The sequence below is a fragment of the Hippichthys cyanospilos genome, chromosome 18, assembly GCF_059441005.1.
Source record: "Hippichthys cyanospilos isolate Australia breed blue-spotted pipefish chromosome 18, RoL_Hcya_1.0, whole genome shotgun sequence".
NCBI classification, from domain to species: domain Eukaryota; kingdom Metazoa; phylum Chordata; class Actinopteri; order Syngnathiformes; family Syngnathidae; genus Hippichthys; species Hippichthys cyanospilos.
In genome coordinates this window covers 3,125,649-3,146,884 of record NC_142386.1, presented here as the reverse complement: position 1 = coordinate 3,146,884, position 21,236 = coordinate 3,125,649, and the positions used below count along the sequence as shown (strand labels likewise).

The 21,236-nt window shown below is 43.4% G+C and overlaps 1 protein-coding gene and 1 long non-coding RNA gene across 2 annotated transcripts; both read right to left on the bottom strand.

Moving 5' to 3' along the window:
- Positions 1-5: 5 nt before the first annotated feature.
- Positions 6-5,463, bottom strand: sap30l (sap30-like). The gene is made up of 4 exons (XM_088441705.1): positions 4,803-5,463; positions 4,000-4,122; positions 3,596-3,694; positions 6-1,246 (listed from the first exon to the last, which is right to left on the bottom strand). The coding sequence occupies exons 1-4, from the start codon at positions 4,986-4,988 to the stop codon at positions 1,115-1,117; spliced, it is 540 nt and encodes a 179-aa protein (XP_088297831.1). The 5' UTR covers positions 4,989-5,463; the 3' UTR covers positions 6-1,114.
- A 3,348-nt stretch (positions 5,464-8,811) lies between these two features.
- Positions 8,812-21,096, bottom strand: LOC148408468 (uncharacterized). Its single transcript, XR_015868618.1, has 3 exons — positions 20,479-21,096; positions 9,805-9,982; positions 8,812-9,678 (listed from the first exon to the last, which is right to left on the bottom strand). It is a non-coding gene; the product is annotated as an uncharacterized LOC148408468 (long non-coding RNA).
- Positions 21,097-21,236: the final 140 nt, after the last annotated feature.

The window sequence follows — 21,236 nt, the reverse complement described above, 5'->3', positions numbered from 1 at the left end:
ACACATAAGAGCCTGTACATTTATTCGTTTGATTAGTAGCAGTATGCAGCCATATTTCATTACAAGTGTCATTCCTAATAGGGCCGCTAGAGGCCATTGTCGCCAAAGTGTCCAGAAAAAAATGCTTGGAACCAAAACTAAGCATCACAGAAATAAAGAAAAACAACAAAATACTCCTAAATAAAAACCCGGAAAAGGTGGCGTTGCATTTCGCGTGAAGCGGATACGTTTGTGGACTACTGCAGACTAAGAGCTAGCTTAAAAGGCCCTCCGAAAAAAAAGCAAGATAGCATTTTAGTGCCCTCTGATGACCCGCGCTCGTTGCCCGTGTGCATTTCACCCTTCTGTTAACGTTGCTATCCAAACATGTATCTGAAGCAGAAAAATAAATTCACCCATAACGTGTTTTTACACCGATATACTTACCGTTAAAATGGCGGGGAAAAAAAATGGCTCGACATGATCTGCAACACAAACGAAGGGTTAAATATTGGAACATACATATTTCCTGGGTCAATTTGACCCGTGACCCCAAAGTGTAGCGGATCCTACTTAGAAAATTTTACAGCACATAAATATTTTTGTTACACAACATTCCAATCTTTTTTTTTTTTTTTAACTTCGGAGTATAAAAGGCTCATAAAATATTACTATGGGATAATTAGGGGATTATCATTGTGACCTGCCTCCATATGGTCAAAATGGCTCCATTTGACTTTTTAGCGTGTCAGTGCTAACAATTTTTGTACGCAGTGCGCATACACAAAGACCACATGCAAAACGTTAGCAGTCTTGTCCAGGTCCTCAAGGTCCATACGCAGACATAAAAAAAAAAAAGTACATTATGTTGGCTTTCCAGACGAGGTAAAAGGGTCGGCCATTTTCCGTCAGTTTTCCCGACAGTGGTCCCCACGTAACAGTCGACAAAGTCAGAGTGGTACTCGAGTACTTTTGGGTAAAAACGAACAATGATCGCCACGGTTTTTTAAAAAAAAAGTCATCCAAGGATGCGCTTGCGGGAGGGAGGATCCGGTTTTCGTTTGCGTTCATGTTCGTTGCTTGCGCTTTTTTTTTTTTTTTTGCTTTTCATATATACAGCACATATCTTTTTGTTTTAGTCGATGGGTTTGCTGCCGCCGTCCGCCTTCTGGTCCAAGCGGCTCTTGCTGCTCTTCACCATGTAAATAAAGTAGGTCAGCGTTTCCTTCTCGTTCACCGGAATGTTCCTGAAGTGGCGGCTCACCGTCTGCGGACGCAGAGGACACGGGGGGACAAGGATTGGACGCTCAAAAAAAAAAAGTGTATTAGGCGACAATAACTTGCCCCCAGCACAGATTAAAAAAGGAACTTTAAACAGCGATAATTGCTCAAATCTTTAGGATCACGTGATGATGATGACGTGATTTTAAAGTATATTTGAAAAGTAGCAGCTATGCAAAAATCCAGACAAAAGAATTGTTAAATTATGCGAATATTTCCGTGAAACATACTGTAACACGCATATGTGCTTGAGCTGCAAGATGGCACTGCAGCTACACGGTAAGAGCAAACGAGGCGTTTTACTTCCTGGTTAGAAAGATCTGTACCGTAAAAATCGTATTTAATCAGAAAAAGAATCGTCAATGTGCCAAACGTAATTTATATGCATATATTACCCTGTGGAAAGTACTTCAATATCTAGTTGGAAAGTACTTAAAATCTAGTTGGATACACTATGACTATTTGACCACCAGATGTCACTATTGTGGCTGTTTTACAAGGCTTCGAGGCGTTAGTCTTTTTCAAAATAAATATGCAAACACCTCTAAAGTTTTTGGGGGGTTGTTTTACTTTTGGGCCACATCGGCAACCCTAGACTAGAAAGTAACGGCGCGGAAGCGGCAAAATTCTATTTAAGAATGACTTGAAGCTTTACATTTGAGCCACGGTCAAAAATCTTTCCTTGTCTCCAGAATAAATCACTCCAATGGATGTTTATTTAGCTGATTGGCCATTTGTTGGTGGGGATTTGAAGGCGCTGCCCGAGAGGCGTTTCTGACATTTGCTCGACAGCTTGCGAGGAACCGCCCCAAGATTAGCGGACAAAGCTTTGCTTAGAGAGAGAGAGCGAGAGAGAGTAAACACTCGGCACGGGTAAGCACTTCGGGGGACTGGCACAGCTGCGGGCGCTTGTCGGCTGTCCACCGCCGCGTTATTAATGACGTGCGCGGCTCGTTAAACCCAGGTTCCGAGGCCCCCGAGTCGGCGAGTCTGGGGAAACGTTCAACTTGCTGGCCGGTGCCATTCATCTGCCTTTGGCGCCGGATGCCCCCCCACCCCACCCCCCCGGCACTTGGCTGCAATACAGGAGGTTTTCATAAGGCGGCCGTGGAAAATCCACCTGTCCGTGGGGCAAATTCTCACAATCTCTTCAGTAAGCAATGAGGGCTGCCACACCGCGGACGTCAAGTCAAAAACGGCGATGATGACTGTGAGGAAGGCCAATAATGAGGATGATTAACAACGTTTTTTTTTTCCGATATGTCCAAAATTGACAATATTTGCAATTTTTAATGGCAGTAAATGAGCCTGACATGGGCTAAACTTGACACTTATAGGGTGTACCTCTCAACCTCCCGTGTGCAAGGATTTCGAAGGGACGGCAGGATGCCATATTGAAAATCAACATGTTATGACAATCTATGCAATATTTTAGCCTACTAGCGTTTTTTTTTGGTATGTTTTTCCTTTGATTTCACACATCAAAAACATCAAAAAGCCAGAGTTAGGTCCAAATTTCCCGCAGGGGTTAAAGTCCAAAGCCACATAAAAACAGAACACTGAAGCTGATATCAAAGATACGGAATGGAGGCTCAAACAACTTAAAAGGGAAATCAAGCCAATTTTTCTGTGTTCAAAAAGGCCTGTTTTCTTTTCAAAGCGGTGTCCTCGAGGGCATGTTTCCTGCATGTTTTCGAGCATTCTCTCTCAACACACCTGATTCAAATGATTAGCATCATTTTCAAGCTCCTGCAGAGCTTACTAATGAATCAGATCTGTAGAGAGAAAACTAGAATACATGCAGCATACCGGCCCTTGAGGACTGGAATTTGACACCCGTGATTTAGAGTTTAATTAATACTTTATTGTTTAAGGCAACTGTTAGCTAAACTACGTACCTGGAACATAGGTGTCTAACTCCAGTCCTCGAGGGACGGTATCCTACATGTTTTCCAGGTTTTTTTCTAATAACCGAACACACCTGATGAAAACGATTTGCTTATTAGCAAGCTCTGTAGGAGCTTGAAAGTGAGCCTCATCATTTGAATCTGGTGTGTTTGAAAGAGAAGGTCCCGGATACCGGCCCTCAAGGACTGGAGTTCGACACCTGTGGCCTAGAGTAATTGATCCTATTCGAACACGATTTAGTACCTGTCGTTTTAAGATGTTTCTTCAGCCAAAAGAAACAACAAAAAATAAAAGGGATTAAACGTCTCGAGATTAAAAACAAACAAACGTAAAAAATAAGTTTTGGGTTTGAAGTCCATGTAGCACAACCGTTTTTGTCTTAGCTATTCGGACAGCTAGCTGTGTTTTTTTTTTTTTTTGCAGTTACCTCGGCCAGCTGGGCCTTGTTGAGGCCGGGTCGGGTCTGCAACTTGTAGTGTCTCTTGTAGCGCCGCAACGTGTTCACTTGCAGCTGGAACAGGTCCACCTGGGAAGACGGTAGACACAATCAGTCAGTTCCATCTAGGACTGGATTTCAAAATACAAACAAAATGTATTGTGGAAAGACGCACTGTGAAGGTTTTCAGAATGCCAGACGAGCTAACAAAATGTACTTGCCACAGGCAATCACGTGTCTTGTAGGAGTGCCCGTAAAAAAGAAAAAAGATTCAAGATGTGTGTGTGTGTGTATATATTATATATATATATATATATATATATATATATATATATATATATATGGTAATGCAAGGAACTCAAGTGTAGTGTTTTTGTGCGGAAAAGAGGCTTTACCTCTGGCACCTCCACGTCGTGATCAGGAGACTCGCCGCCGTCGTCGCTCGTCTTCCTTTTCCTCTTGTTGCGCACGCTCTGGATAAAATTCTTGTGAAAGTCACAGATGTACAAGTGGCGCACCTGCAAAAAGAAATAAATAAAAAAGTCAGGGGGTAAAATACAATACTAGTGCCGTTCAGCAGTGGTGAAAAATTCCAGAGCAACCATGTAACAAACTTTTGGTTTTGGTCCTTGTTGTGTTATAAACATAGTCTTGTACTTTTCTCGAACTTTATTTACATCGCAGCAGTTTTCAACTTCTCCTGTCATGTATGTAATTACATGGGTGCCACCTGGGGGTCCAAAATGGCACTACAGCACCATTTTATTCTGTTTTATATTTTTACACTTCACTGTACTCCTTGGAAATAAGTTGTGCAACCACATTTTTTTCTTTTGGGGCACTTTCCCTCGACTATATTTGTTTTTGTGGATTTATTATACATTAATTCTTGGCTCTTCATTCATTTCATGTAAAAATGCTACAGTGTGATATATAGGGGCCCAAAAGGGAAATTATTTTACTTTCATCTTTTATTCCCAACAATATATACACGGTTGACCGCCGCTATCAGGCCGGCGCTCATAACAAATCTCTCGACAAAAAGAAAGCCCAGTTGAGCGTGCGTAAGCAACAAGCAAGCAAACGACGATTGAAAAGCGCAAAGCGATGCGTCGTACCGACTCCATACCGAGCTCGCTTAGCATTAGCTGTCAGTCGAGCGGCTAACGTCATCGCAAAACCGAGAGTCGTCACTCACGCTCTTGTCGATGTCCAGCTTGAGCTTCTTCTGCGAAATGCTCTTCTGGATCCGCTTGCTGAAGGAGGCGTTGCCGGCGGAGCGTCCGCAGCGTTCGCCGTCCTCGATGAGGCAGCAGCTCTGGCCGTAGAGGGGCGGCGCTGGCGGCCCGTCGTGGCTGTCCTCCTCGGTGCTGAAGCCGTTCATCCTGAACGGACCGACGGGACCGCTCCTCGGGGAATCCGAGTCGAACGGACACCAGCGAATCCCTCCTCAAAGCGATCGTCCGGAAAGTAGAACGGGTCGGGTGCTCTTGAGCCGCTTCCCCGTTTTTGTCGTTGCAAACGCGGCGCTTTAAAGGCAAATCCCCCCGAAGCGAGTGGAAAACATGCTGGCGTGTGTCGCCATTCGACCGAGCCAACCGCGCTCGGCTAACGTGTGCTAGCTCCGGCTAGCTAGCGCGAGAGCGAAGCGGACTGGACACTCGGAAAAGAGCTCGCGTTTAGCCGATGACAGCAATCTCCAACGATTCCGATTCGGCTCGGGATAAAATTCGACGGGCGAAACAACTTTTTGTGGGCTTTAAAAACAATAGCTGGCGTTTAAATCGCGACGATCGCGTTGTACAATGGAGGTGCTGGAGTGTCGCGGACGGAAGTTTCCCTCTCTCGCAACGATTGGTCAATATTTAGATGAAGGCGGGTTTACGGGGGAAACGACGCTATGTGATTGGTTGTGAGGAACGCCGGTCTTGTATCGGCAACTCCCCGTGCATTACTCCGGTGTTTTCTACGCGGCGAGTTCAGGTTTCGTTTTACTTGACATTAGAGACTTTTAATCACCCCAAAATTTGGCATATTTGGAATCGTTTTTGATCCCGGAAAACATAAATACGCTCGAGTTGATTGTGCAAATAGCCCGAACGGGACAAGATTGAAAGTAAGGTTAACTCAGCTGCACCAGTCACGCTGATCAAACTCTGTATTTTTCTAAATCCCTTAGTGGTTTTTAAACAATTATGTTCGTTTAGCTGCGCTGTTTATTTCAAGATCTCCATTGTGTACGATGCATTGCAAGACGCATGCTTCCTCTGTTGACATCGCCAAGGTGTGAGTACATCATTGACCATATGGGGGCGGCAGAGTCCACCAAATTACAAAGGGTGGCGCTAAGGCTGTCAAAATGTATTTAAAATAATCATTGGCAAGAGCTTACACTGACGCATTCACTTGATCGCGTTTATAATGCAACGCAACTCAAAACCACGTGCACCATTAGCAAATTATAATATTGGGATTAAACGTGGGTTCTTGTCAGCTAAAATCCCGTTTATTATGCATGGCCATCTTTATTAAAAGACTTAATGATGCTCTTTTTGCTTATTATTTGTCTGGTGCTTCAGTACCAACAGACGCTTCGTTGATGTGTAAGGTTCAAGCAGAGGACACTACTTTACAAATATAAGCATAGCAGGAAAGTAAATTGGATTATTATCGTGATGCGGTCAATAAAGGCGCTAATGGAGCTTTCAAATGGGATGAGACTGTCAGAAAGGAATGCAGAGAGGATGGATTGACAATAGATAGGAAAGCAAACAATAATTGCGGAGGCGGTTGGTGTTATTGTGGAGATGCCTCATAAGAGCTAATGATAATTGTTTACAACATCACAATGGCCCTCCGTAAGGCAGTGGTAATGAGATCTTTGTTGATGGATTTGTGAATGGAAAAGTTTCGTTGCTAAATGTCGAACTTTATTCATCACCCACTTTGCCTCACTAAACCATGTGGTGGCTAGCTATACCTGATTCAATTTTCCAAGTAATAGTTTCTCAAAGCTATTCCGCAGCAATTTGCCTGAATGGGATGCTTCATTATGTAAAACGGCTGACGTGTTTGACTTCCAACATGGGTCTTTGGAACCAAATTTTTGGATGCTTTTGGAGGACAGGTGACAAACTTTAATAAACTTCCGACGAGTGAATTGGCTCAAGGCCTGAATTGAGAGTTACACGATGCCCGCAAATGCAACAATGTTTACAATCGTAAACATGATTACGTAAAACTTGCAAAATACAGTGTTTCAGTCAGAACTAAAAATAAGATTTCTTTTTAACAGACTTCTCTGGAGTAGTGTGTGTCATTTAACGGCCACAACACTAGATGGCAGTGACGTTTTTTATACGTGGCTGTGCCACTTGACCCAGATTATATACCCCAATAAAACATGGTCATTCTCCAAAATATGAAACGTAAAAGTCACCACAAAGTCATGAATCCTTTTCTCTTCTTCGTTGGTATTCATATAAACAGAAAGCGTTGAATGAGGGTTCATCGTAAGGTCTCCCTTAAATCTCCTGTTGATGTTAATGCTAAAGTGCCGGAAAATAACGGGAGTCAAAGCACCCAGAGGGAATAAATATTTAGGCATGTGGGAATTTATGAACTTAAATCCGTGACATAACAGCCCCGGACTTCCTGGCTCTGGATGAAATCTTCTTTCTGCAGGGTATTGTGAATTTTTTTTCTCCCGCTTCTCCATTGTCTGCCTGAGAGCAGCGTGGCCCTCGAAAAGCACCGAGCGCAAAGTGAGCTCAGCTTCTTTGTGCAGCACAGAGACTCCAAAAGAAAAATAAAAGAGTGCGGCGGAATGCAAAATGAGATTTTGTGGCGGTTAAATGATGAAAGTGTGAAAGTCACCATCAAAATAAATACCCAGTTGTTCATTTGTAGATGGTTTAAAAAAAGAAGCAGAAAATAGCATTTCATCCCAGCAGAGAAGAAAAATGAGGGTAATGCATTTCCTACAAGTAAGTAACTACATTTTGCGTGACCAATGAACAAAAGACGACAAATTGAAGTATTTCTAGTGTGGCCAACAGCTCTACAAGGTTAAGAATGGCACATTTTTCACATTGGTCATACACAACTAATGACTACTTCCGAGGTCCGCATGCAGGAAAAAATGATGCGAGGGCCACTTAGATTTTTTTCCCTTCGATTTTTTTCTTAATTCTTTTAGATCAACGATAACAACATCAATCAAGCAATTGCACATTGTGCATAGATTAGAGTGCATTGCTTTGGAAAAGAGATACCTGAACAGCTATTGACATGGCAGATAGTTTTGATTTGACAACATTTGGGGTGGATAGAACAAAAATGTTACCCTCTGGATCTGCTCCAAACATCAGTCGAATCCCATTTCTATATTCAGATCCCAAAAGAAAGCAATTTCCCCAAAACTTACTTGGGAATTATTAATGTTATGTTCACAATTTGTATCGTGGTATGGAGAAGAAAGTGGAGCATTTTGCCCCAGTTTTAGCAACAGAAATAATAATATATGCCGAGGGCCACCTAAAAATGGACGATGGGCCACAAAACGGCCCCCGGGCCATACTTTTGCCACCCCTGCCGTAGAGATCTATAAAATGGATAAATGAAATATTTTGGGAGACTTTATTCATCTGTAGCAATATCCACAACAATTATCAAAGAACCGAGACTAATCCGTAAGCAGTATGGTCCCAAGGAACGCTTTTGTTTCTTCATCAAGTCTAAAACCACTCACAAAATCCACTCACTGACGAAACTGATTCCCATTTTATAGTTTTCTTTTATGAAATCATGTCACATAGGAGGCTCCATTTAGGGAAGAATCAAGCGTAGGTCCCCCGAGACCCAAATATGCATTTTACTACCATCTAGCGGTCAAAACCGAGCAGTGCAACAGCGCACCAATCAAGAATCAATCAGCTTTATAGTTGTGTAATATTTCCGGCAATTTATGGGCGTCGCTATTATTTCGACAGGCGTGACAATGTGTTTAGAGCATAAAGGCGAGCGCATGATGCCTCCCGCGCAATAAACGACGGCCATAAAGCCACGGGTAGAAAAACGAATTGCATTATTTACTCTGCTAGCGTCGCGAGAATGAAAACAAAAGCGTCACGTGCGACGTGAAGGTTGATGTTGTTCATCACATGAAAGATGTCTTTATTGGTTGGGGAGGGGGGAGGGGGGGGGGGGTCTGCTTCCATCAGTCAGTGTGTCCACTTGAAAGGCTAAATGAGCGATTGATTTTGGCCACTCTGGGATAACAGTTTGTCATTGGTGATCAATGAGCCAACAAGAGCCCGGACACACCACGTCTTTTCAAGTGCAACACCCTCCATCATCATTTTTTTACACACTTCTCTTCCGTTTAGGACAATGGAGAGTAATGGCTGTTCACTGATCCAGAAGAAAGCAAGTGCAACGTCGCATTTGCTTCGCCCTTTACTAGCAACACTTATTTACGAACCACGAGCTCATTCCTCGGTGCTGCCTTCATCAAAACTGGGAATTCAGAACTTCTATTCGGAAAATTGTGATAAGGGAGCAGCACAGTTTTTTTTTTAGGCAGTGACTTAGATCGTTTCTACAATGGTCACGTTAAGTATCTGAGATTGAATGTCCTGAGTCTTAAAAAAAAAACGTGAAAAAACGTCCCTGGCATTGAATGAGAGAAACTTGTTCATCTTCTTTGAAAGTTGACAATCTAAAGCAGGGGTCACCAACCTTTGTATCGCCGCGCGCCGTCCTTCCTCACGACAAAACGTAAAATCGACAGCGTCCGGATTCGGCGCCAGAAAACAACGATCAAGCCAAACAAAGCACAAATGAATGATGGTTAAAGGATGAACTAAATCAGTTCCAAAACATGGTTATTTCAAGCGCGGACCATACTGATACCAGATGATCCATAGTTTCCTCCATGCTTTGGCGTTGGGAAAGCTAATAGGGCGCGGCTAGCAAAAAACAATCTTTTTTATTCACGGTAGGAGGCCTCCAAAGAGGAAGCGTACCGTTTCCGAGGTTTCTGGAACGCATCCCGCGTTCTCCCGCCACCTGACCTGCGGAGAGAAGAAGGCCAGTCGCCGTTAGTGCCTTCATGCGTGTGAAATATGTATGGAGGCCAGCAACGGGGCTCATAAATCTGCAGCCGTAACCTCCAGGAAGTAACATATGGGAGGACTAGCCTTCTGTCCACTTTCTCCTTCCCGGGCCCCGATCCATTTCTCTGCTTCGCCGCCGCAAGGTCGTCCTTCCGAGCCCGGACTCGGCCTATCGGTCACGCGAGACGAAAGCGGGGCGCTGCCTTAATTGCGCAGGCTTGACCATGGACGGGAGGACTCGACATCTCTGTGCAAGTCTTTGCTGGAAGGAGGGTTCGGAACAAACATTTTTGTTGGAATTATTGTATATAGGTTATTCTGTATTTGTTTTTTTGCAATAAGTATATTGGGAGATTATTAAGATCACAGCATGGACTCGCACCTACATCCCCCACGATCACAAACTGATGGTTTGCATTGTTGCCATATGTCCAAATGGCTTTGTAACCCGGGCCTAACCAAATGAATAAATGAGGAACGGATGAGGTGTGCATTTAGACCGCAATGAGATCTGAGAGGGTACAGGTTCCCGTCCGCTCTCCTCGTGAGTAAAAGCTAGTTGTCTTCCTTCTGGTTTGTTGTTTATTAAATGTCCTAAGTTGCCAGAACCTAACATTTTTTCAACCAAGTTCCCATCCTAACCAATACAGTACACAAGTTGCAATGTGTCAAATCAGTTTGCTCTTAATTTGAAAATAATAAACCTATCCTATTATGGCACAACAACGCATTAAATGAGCTGAAATCTGGACCCCTTGAAGCGCCTTCATGTACCTCCATTTAGGTCTCACAAGTTTACTATAACGGTGGAAAACTGGTTAGCACGTGCGCCTCACATGCAGAAGTCGTGTTAAATTCCAGCTATGGCCTTCCTGTGTGGAGTTTGCATGCACCCCCCATGCCCATGCACTTTGATTTCCTCCCACATTCCCCAAAATGTACATGATAGGCAAATTGGACTCCAAATTGAGAATACTGTGCCATCCATGTCTGTCATTTATATTCATATTTCTATACATAAAGTGAGTAGTCTTGCTAGATGACTGAAAAATACTGGTCATAATGGGTTAAATAAAAAAAAAAAAAAGCTCAGTACCGAGTGCTTCCTTGTGACCCATTAGCATATTCTGCATCCCAGCGGACTCTTGAGCCAGCTGTCAATCATCGGCTCTCCTGACCCGGACTACGGGTTCTCCTCCCTGGCTCGGCGACATAATCACCCGCAATCCCCGTTAGGCCTCCCCCGGTCTCGCCTCTGACGCCTGCCGCGCCACCTGTCAGAGCCGCCTTTGAATAGAAAAAGAACCCCAAAGGGCCCCAAAGACCTGTCTGAGAGGCTCTCAGGCGGCCCTGACCCGGAGAACGTGTGATAATACCCTTAAAATATGCTTTTTCTTCTAATTGCGGCAAATGAAATGGAGCACCATGCCCCATGGCCGCCTTTGTTTCAAATTCTGTCTTCCCTTTCCATTTGTCGTCCCTTTGTCTTTGCCGCTTGCTCGCAGGACGTCCCTGGAGGACAATTATCTTACAGGCCACACACACACAGTTTGTACGGGCATGCACACACACAGGGATTTTTTTTTTTTATCAAGTGGTCCCAAAAAGTGCATGAAGTCCCTGCAAAAACAGTAAAACCACGAATTTGGTTCCCATAATGTAGCAAAAACCGATGGTACGCTCACACACAAAGGTTGTTTTTCTGCAGGGGTCCCCAACCTTTTTATCACCACGGACCGGTCAACACTTGAGATTCTTTTTGTGGACGGGGGGGACTGTTCTTAACTGATGCTGCACCGTCCTTCCTCACTACAGAATGTAATATCAGCAGCGGCCAGAGGCAGCGCTAGAAACAAATATCAAGCCAAACAAAGCAAAAATAAATAAACTGTTTAAGGATAAACTAAATGTCCGTCGGATTTGACGTTAAAAAAAAATCTCTAAAGTTTGGGGTCCAACAATGGTGCAAGAGATCCCCACATAGACAGGAAAACTTGGGATTTAGTCCCCGCTGTGGAAAAAAAATCAAGGACACACACACGCACACAGACACACACATGTTAACTTAACTAAATAAAAGCATGCAAAGGAGTCACTACAAAACAATTTAGCAATCAGCTGCTTCATGTTCCATTTCATTTGCTCTCAATTTGAAAAATATGTACAGTTCCTATCACACCTTTTAGCACTCCTTTAGATTTGCTGATACTGCAAAAATCCTGCAAAATTCTCATACGATCGCATCACACAACATTATGTTATGCTCATATGTTGGTATGAGTACCCCTTGGGGTACATGACGGCACCTCGGGGTGGATGCGAGATCTCAACGGTGTTTATGCAGGTATCAGCAAACCTAAATGGATTTGAGAAGAACGGTACATTTTTCTTTTCAAATTAAGAGAAAATTGGAACAGGAAGCAACGAATAAATACGCCATGAAATACCTCTACAAATGCAGTTCTAAAGCTTAATAAATCGCACATGGATGAGATGGCACTTCCATCCCAAAATGCATTACGCTGGCTGAAAAAAAAAAATGGCGGGGTACATCATTGAAAAAATGTAGAGAAGCACACATTTACGCAACATCCCATTTTTTACAGCTTGCTTTTGAAATATAAAGTACCGAGTTTTGATGCGATTCCACGCCTCGCTCCAAAATGTTAAGTTACGTTCCGCTAGGTTTCGCCGCACTCCATTCCGCTAAGCGCTACTTTAGTTACGGACTTTTCAGAGAAACGTTTCATGGAAGCGCTCGTAATCATGTCAGCCGCGGCGGTGCTGATAGTCAACCGACACCATTTCGAGTAAATTGTATTAGGAAAGCAAATCAAAGAAGGGAATTGGGTTATCGGAGGCGGGGACGGCAAAAACGTGATGGACGGAAGCACCTGCCCGCGCAGGGGGCCCGTAATTGCTTGTGACGCTGTCCAAAGCTTTTACGTCGGTTGTCCGCCTGCGCTTGGTCATGGTGTACCCATTTGCTACTCTCCCCTCTCCTGAGTCATTACCGTTCAATATTTTAGCTGGTCCAATCATAAAACCATATCAAGGAGCTGTCAAGGTGTGATGTCATCGGAAAAATCAAAAATTACCTGCTTGGAATCTTAATTTTATGACACAATGCCCAATTCTGGCTGTTCAAGATTTCAAGATTTTTTTTTTTACTTTTGAGACATAATTTCAGCATAGTTTTTGCTACGTTAAACTACAGTATGCTAAAATGCTACAGTACCTTTCAATACATAATTTTACACTATGTAATTTAATGCTACATAATTCTACACTACATATGTTATGTTACATAGTAATACGCTACATGTAATGCTATATGATGCTATGCTACATACGTTACACCAGATAACATTATGCTGTTTAACATGACAACAATATGCTAGCGAAAAAGCATTTGAATATGCTATTTAATGCTACATGATGCGACACTACAAACGTTATGCTTCATATTATTACACCACATGTAACGCTGCACTAGATACATTACACTACACACGTTATGCTACATAATGTTAAGCTAGTTAACCTGATGCTTAAAAATATGCTATTTAACATTATGTTAAAAACTGTAATGCTTCATGATGCTACACAACGTATGTTACGCTACATAACATGTAACACCACAAGATGCTAAATATGTTACGGTACATAACGTGATACTACATAACTTACGCTCCGTAACGTTGCGCTACATAACATTACGCTATTTAATATGACACTATATACCCTTACGCTACATAATGTTAAGCTACCTGACCTGATGCATTAAAAAAATGCTATTTAATGTTTTGCTACAAAATGTGATGCTACATGATGTTACTCTGTATTATGTTATGCTTCATCGAGTTACACTTTGCTACATGATGCTACACTACATACGTTACGCTCCATAACGTCACGCTACCTAATGTTACACTGCCTAACGTGACGCTACATAACATTATGCTATTTAACATTACGCTATATACCGTTATGCTACATAACGTTAAGCTACCTAACCTGATTCATAACAATGTGCTATTTAACGTCATGCTACAAAATGTGATGCTACATGATGCTACACTACATACGTTACACTACATTAACCTTTTGCTCCATAACAATGTGCTATTTAACGTCACGCTACCTAATGCTACGCTGCCTAACGTTACGCTACATAACATTATGCTATTTAACATTACGCTATATACCGTTATGCTACATAACGTTAAGCTACCTAACCTGATGCATAACAATGTGCTATTTAACGTCATGCTACAAAACGTGATGCGACATGATGCTACACTACATACGTTACACTACATTAACATTTTGCTCCATAACATTATGCTATTTAAAATCACACTCTATACCGTTGCGCTACATAACATTAAGCTAACATGATGCATAAAAATATGCTATTTAACGTTATGCTACAAAACGTAATCCTCCATGATGCTACACTACATAAGTTACGCTGCATGTTCCGTTTCATAACGGTACGCTACACTCGGATTCGGCCCACGGGCCTTATTTTTGACACCCGTTTAAACTACCCTCCGTTTCAGCACGTTGGATTAGATAACGTTCTCCTGCGTATGATGTACGATATGATGCATATGCCATCAAGTTGCGCCCCGTTACGCGACGGGACGCGACCCATTTTGTCATCACTGGAAGCCTTGTATAATGAGCAAAACACAACAAAGCCAAAGGAAAAGTCCCAAGCCTTTGGCGTTGACGCTTGTGGCGTGGACCTCACCTCAAGCTGCTTCGCTATCTTCCGTGCTGCAGTCAGGCTGCACAAACCCTGAGCACGTCCCTCCTCATTTCTTTGATTGCTGCCTCGCTAACTATTTACCCTGTGAGCTCTACACTTTTTTTTTTTTTTGGGTCACATGTGTTTGCTCGGTACCAGCTGGATAAAATAAACCCCCCCGAGGGTGAAAGCGAGCGGCGCGGAGAGGCGAAGGGACCTTCTGCGGAAAAGCGTTTGTCGTCAAGCCCATTACGGGCATTTTTAATGACATTTCACAGCACGCCGATTTAACGTGGCGGCGAGCAGCAGGAGACGCTGAGGATTGCAAAAGGGCCTCACGGGAACCTCCTGCGCATTGTCGCTCCATTTCTTTGGCTGCTCAGCACCTTCCACCGCACTTCCACTTATGTTATGCTGCAATATAACACGCCCTAATGTACAAAACAGAAATAGCTAATTCTGGTCTTTCTGATGATTTATTTACGCGTATTTTATACTTGAGGAATTATGGTAAGTGGTCGCACCTGTGTATCCTTAATTTTGGGGTCAAATTGTGGTATTTTCTATGTTACCGTGTGGTGTATCAAAACAGAATAGATCTGTGTTCATAAACTCTTCATATTTTGAAGATTTTGTGATATTGGGTTCATAACTGATTTATGTATTTGTTGCGCGTAACGTTAAGTCTGTTTCAGATTTCCATGCGGATCCAGTGCATTTTACCACAAACGCTCGATTGCGCCGCATCCGTGTTTCGGCAAGTTTATGATTGTGCGTATATTAAGCCAAAAGACCGTAATTAATAAAACCGGTCAAATTCAATTAATAGCGCTACGATTAGAGAACACAGAAAGCTATTCCACCTTTCAGGAGCACTCTCAACTGGAGACATGATAGCTTTTCCATGATAGCCTCCGTTTGAGGAGGACTCGGATGTAGGTTCAGTCTGCTTGCTTCTTTAATTGAAAATAACAACCTCAGCTAACTCCTAGCTGCAACTGCAACTGATGTCCGCCCTCAGACTCGTCCCGTAACGGTAATCAAATGACGTTGAATAAGAAAAATAATATAATCTTTAAGTTATTGTTTACGGGACGCGCCCATACTTTTGGCCTTCAATTTTGGGGAAAAAAGTGTGTCTTATAGTTGGGGAGTTATGGTAGTTTTCACACGTACCGGCGTGTACCACCCATTGGTTAAAATACTGCGGGAACAACGTGGAAGAAAACGAGCCGAAATGGTCAAAATAGTACACAAGTGCGCAAACTTTGCCTTTTTCCGACTTTGAAGGCCCTTTGAAAACAATCGCGGCAGACAAGTACAGCTGTCTTTGCGCTTAATGCCACCAGACGGAACCCTCAAAAAAACCCACAATTGGATTACCGCGAGAGAAAAAGAAGCCGTCGTCTTCGCCGGCGTCCGGCCCGCGTAAGCCGCGGCCCCCTTGAATAATTCATCCGCCGGCACAAAAACATGAGCTAATATGTTTTTCTAAGTATGATGGATGGCGTTTAGTCCGAACCAGCGTGAGATGAGTCGGGACGCCGACCGCGCCGTCGCCAAGGGGGAGGAACATTCCCGTTAGCCAGCTTCAACCCGATCGATAGTGGCAAGTTTGATTTCAAAATCAAAATTGAATTTTTTTTTCAGGGGGCGCGGACGGAATGCTCAAGTACCTCCAAAGTACTTGGTGGACTTCGTTTAGCAGGGCAGTTGCTCCATTGCTGGGTGGGAAGGGTAAAAAAAAATTGCGTGCATCAAAATTCTTCAATTTTCCCCTCTTCATTTTAGTTATGAATGTATTTCTTTACAGTACGATTTTTTTATAACACCCGGTTTAAAATTTTGATGTGCAATATAGGCTCCAAATTTGAAGTAATTTATGAGGATTTATATAATTTATATCTAGTTTTTTTTATAGAATAAATAAGATAAAACAATGCAAAAATTGCGTGCATGTAAATTCTTCAATTTTCCCTTCTTCATTTTAGTTATGAATGTATTTCTTTACGATTTTTTATAACACCCTGTTTAAAATTTTGATGTGCAATATAGGCTCCAAATTTGAAGTAATTTATTTATTTAATTTATATGCAGTTATTTTATAGAATAAAATAAGATAAACAAATGCTTATAAAAAAGGTAGAACAAAATGTATTGTAATTTCACAGGAAGTTACATGAAAAATATGTGAAATTGGTTGCCCAAATGAAAAAAATATGATTATTTCTTAGAACATTCATGACAAACAAGATACGAGAATAAACCTTCTCAAGTGAGCAGCTAAATTGAGAATATGGGCAAAGTATGAAACGCGTGCGGGGTTCTTAATCCGTGTAAGCGCGAGCAAATCAGGAGCATTCACAGTCACAATCGGCAAATCCGCGACGGTCAAAACCGTTCGTTCAGGTCATAACACATCGCGCCTCCGACGAAGTGGATCGATTTCGTTTTATCCGATAAAATCGATTCTAGGGACAGTTTAAATCGATTCAAATCGTCGTAAATGAGATTCCAGATTTTTAGGCGAATAGATTTACCAATTTATGCATAAACCAATTAGAGGCCGCGGGGGCGTGGTTTCCCACGTAGATTAGCATCACTCTTCGAAACGTAGCGTTAAAGTCCTTTTCCGTACCGTCGCTCGGAACGTCATTGCGCTATGAAACGCTGCGCTACATAATTTGACGTAAGATTCCATTTGGCGCCCAATGCCACTTTTGTGGCACAAAACCGCTTCATTTGTCAGAAGAAGCCGTGAATTATTCATGCGCGACTACTCCTGTCTGGTCGGCGCAAAGCAATCAAAGTCCGTTGACGACGACGGCGACCTTAACGCGGGGGTCGCGCTCGTTAGGGCGCGGCGAAGACGCGCGCTTCCTCATTAAGTCGCAGACGATGCGTAACGTAAGAATAATAAAAAAAAAAAAAAATCGGAAGTTGTGATGTATATTTGATGCTGTGTTGGGCTTTGCTCGCTACCTCGCCGAGACGCCATGAAACATTCATCGTCCCATTTGCATATCAAGCGACTTTTCTGCCCCGCTAAATTTGGGGCGGAGGAATTACCTCGCCTGTTTCACCGAATCGGCGTACGCACGCACGGGAGACGGAATATCTATTTCTGGCTCAAGTATTTTTTCCCTCCTCGCACACATGCTTCCGCCCCTCGAGGCTGACAGCCATTTTTTTTTTTTTTTTCTCCCCGGTATTGCTTTACACCTCAGAGACCTGCGATAAATTGTTGGCATGTAAATCTCTGGCGTGTGAAATTGTCTGCGCTTAAGGAAGACGTCTCCATCAGTGTCGTTATTGCCGACAGCCGGCGGAGAGCGACAACACCGGCTTTCTTTTTTAAACAGCTGTCGCTTCCCCGCGCCGTATTGCCGTCAACCGTGTCAGGCTTCGCGTCCGCCGCCAAGCTCTCACTAATAATGGCAACGCTGATGTCCCTCATTAGCCAAATGAATTGAAATCGAAAGCACTATTACTTTTGTCTTAATCAAAATCAGCACTTTCCTGTCAATTGTCTTCATAAGAACACTTCCTGTTGTCTAAATGTAAGGATTTTCTCTTTTTTTTTTGCGATTGTCTCGTAAGGACATTCCCACAACATGTCCTTGAGGACACTTGCATTCCCTTCTTCCACTTCCTTATAAAACTCTCTCGGACAGCAAAAATGATAACTTTTTTGTTACCAAAATGTCCTTGAAAGGAAAAGATCATTTAAATTCATCCAGTCGTTGTCTATATTCGATTCTCATCACTAGGGGCGCAGGCTTGCTGGTGCCTATCCCAGCTGTGTCCCCTAGTAGGCGGGGGACACTCTGAAGTGGTTGCCAGCCAATCGTAGGGCACACAGTGAAAAACAACTGTTCACGCACCCACTCGAGCCTACCCAACCCCTTTGTGTACAAAATTTGTAAAAATGAGATCATAGCAAAAGTAACTATGCTGAATATTGATGAAAATGAAATAGGGTTATTCATTATGTCATAATTAGAGTATTATGACTTTTGAAGACTTTTGCATTATGGGAGTCCAGGCTAAGCCAATCAACAAAGTCATTGAAAGGCTTGCAAATGTCATAAGTTGGCCGCTAGCGCTCCCTAGTGGTTTTCGGATGTCAACGCAAACATTTCTATTGCGTCCAGTCCGTGAGTTGCCGTTGAAAACATGGGGTTTTCAATATGTCCAAAATCGACAATATTTCCAATTATGAATGGCAGTAAATGAGCCTGACATGGGCTTGACCTCACTTTTGCACCCATATAGAATTTATGGCAGTGTGGGGTATTGAAATTTGTCATGCTTCGACAATCTCTGCAACATTTCAGCACCCTACTGTTTTATAAGTTTTTCCTTTGATAGCACATATGAAAAACTTCAAAAAGCCCGAGATGGGTCAAAAATTTCCCCCGGAGTTAACTGAGAAAAATCATGCTGTTTAATTGAACTAGGTGGGCATTATAAAGAGTAAAAATTGTTGCGACGGCCCTGACTTGATTCAACATGCCGAATCGGCCCCGAACTTCTTTTTCCACGCGTTCCGACCGCCGACGTTGAGCGAGAGAGCGAGAGGAGGTTGAGCGCTTCCACAACATTCCCGCTGCAGCCGTTATTTCCCGAGCGCCGGATGTAAACATCTGTCCGACAACGGGAGCGGGCCGCGGCGCGCTTTTGCCGGCCTTTGGGGGCCGCGAGCAAATTTGCCGCGACGCGGCGGTCACCTCGCTTGACATGACGTCTTTACGGTAGCTGCACAAAAAAAGCCAGCGCACCGCCATTGTTGCCCCGAGGCGACACGCGGCTCAAAATCCTTCGCCTTTAGATTTTTCCTTGCACTTTAAGTCAAAAGGAAACCAAAACGGACTGATTTGATCCTAGCTTCTCCAGCCACTAGGAGTAAAAGTTCAACTAGCGATGACTTCAAAGTTTCACGCGGAAAAATAAAGAAAAGGGGCACATCGTGTCCAGATTGAAGCCTTGAAGGAGAAAATGACTGTTTTGCGCGCACAAATGGAACGTCACGGCTAGCTGCGGCCCAGGAGACCGGAGCGGGCGAGAATGTTGATTCCGCTCATTAACACGGGCCTGACGAATTATGAAGGTGCTTAATGACTGTTTGCGGAGTGCGAAGTCGCCGCCGTGCCTCACGAGGATCGTACTAATACAATTCTTTTAACAATGGAAATTTGAGAGGATTTTTCCTGCACTGCTCACAACGTTGTGCCAATAAAGGCTATCTACTGACGGCACCAACACAACAGTAACATGCCTGGTGGTGTTTACCAGTGGAGATTGCCCCCTAGTGGCTATTAAAATGGCGGATAAGGCGCACCGGACTATAGGACACAGGGTTCAAAGCGTGAGAAAAAAATTAGCATTTTGTAATCCAGAATTTACCGTAGCATATGTTTGAATACATTTGCACCAACACAACAGTAACATGCCTGGTGGTGTTTACCAGTGGAGATTGCCCCCTAGTGGCTATCAAAATGGCGGATAAGGCGCACCGGACTATAGGACACAGGGTTCAAAGCGTGAGAAAAAATTAGCATTTTGTAATCCAGAATTTACCGTAGCATATGTTTGAATACATTTGCACCAGCACAACAGTAACATGCCTGGTGGTGTTTACCAGTGGAGATTGCCCCCTAGTGGCTATCAAAATGGCGGATAAGGCGCACCGGACTATAGGACACAGGGTTCAAAGCGTGAGAAAAAAATTAGCATTTTATAATCCAGAATTTACCGTAGCATATGTTTGAATACATATGCACCAACACAACAGTAACATGCCTGATGGTGTTTACCAGTGGAGATTGTCCCTTAGTGGCTATTAAAATGGCGGATAAGGCGCATAGATGAACAGAGGAACAGATGAATAGCATTACAATTTATTTCATAGGGTCAAATGAATTGTAAATTCCTCCGAAATTTCTCAGATTTCCAGTGGAAAGTTTGCAAGCTTGAAAATTCTGGGAATTAGGCCATCTTACCCGGGCAGGTGGACGGCTCATCCCAGGTGAGGCTCCGCAGGTCTGACTGATGACGAGCAGATGGGCCCCGGCTCAAAGCGTCCTTCCGCGAGGGTCAATCCGAGAGACCTCTGCTGCTTTTTCCGCCTCATTAGGAAGCCGCCTCGCCCTCCCGCCATGGCCGTCTGGCAGCCGCCATCTTCTTCTTCTTTTTTTTTTAAACTAGAAAAAAAAATCTTGTCATTTTCAGGGTCACAGGTGAGCTAGAGCTTACCTCGGCCGACTTTTGGCGCGGCAAGCGGGCTAACATCCCGGACCGCTCTTCCGTTCATCGCAGGTGAAATGGTGGCTTCGGAGCTCATTTATTAAAGACGCCGATAGCTGCGATTTAAAGTCCAGGCGGGAAGGCCGACGCAATAAAAGCCGTCACGTTCCATCAGCTCGTTGACGCTAGCTGGACAAGACACCTCCTTACCTTCTTTCATCTGTTATTGACTTTATGGAGCCTCCCGCTCTTGCCGCCTATTAGCCGCCATCTTGGCCTAACGGGATTGGCGCGAATGTGAAAAAAACAAACGAGCTCTCTGTGGCCACGTGTGTGGTGCTGTGTGGCTAATTGGGCTTGCAGATGAACACTAGAGAGGAACGCGGTTAGCGGCTAATTTTGGATGCTAATTCACAATAAACGTGCTGTTGCTATTACGAGCCAATTGTAAGTGCTCAGAATGAGACTTTGCATTATTTCATATATATATATATATATATATATATATATATAT

Excerpts from the sequence above, each read along its gene's own strand:
- sap30l (XM_088441705.1), bottom strand. The coding sequence starts at position 4,988 with ATGAACGGCTTCAGCACCGAGGAGGACAGCCACGACGGGCCGCCAGCG. Across the intron at positions 3,695-3,999 it reads ACGACGTGGAGGTGCCAGAG|GTGGACCTGTTCCAGCTGCA; the intron begins GTAAAGCCTCTT and ends CCGTCTTCCCAG. Across the intron at positions 1,247-3,595 it reads ACAAGGCCCAGCTGGCCGAG|ACGGTGAGCCGCCACTTCAG; the intron begins GTAACTGCAAAA and ends CTGCGTCCGCAG.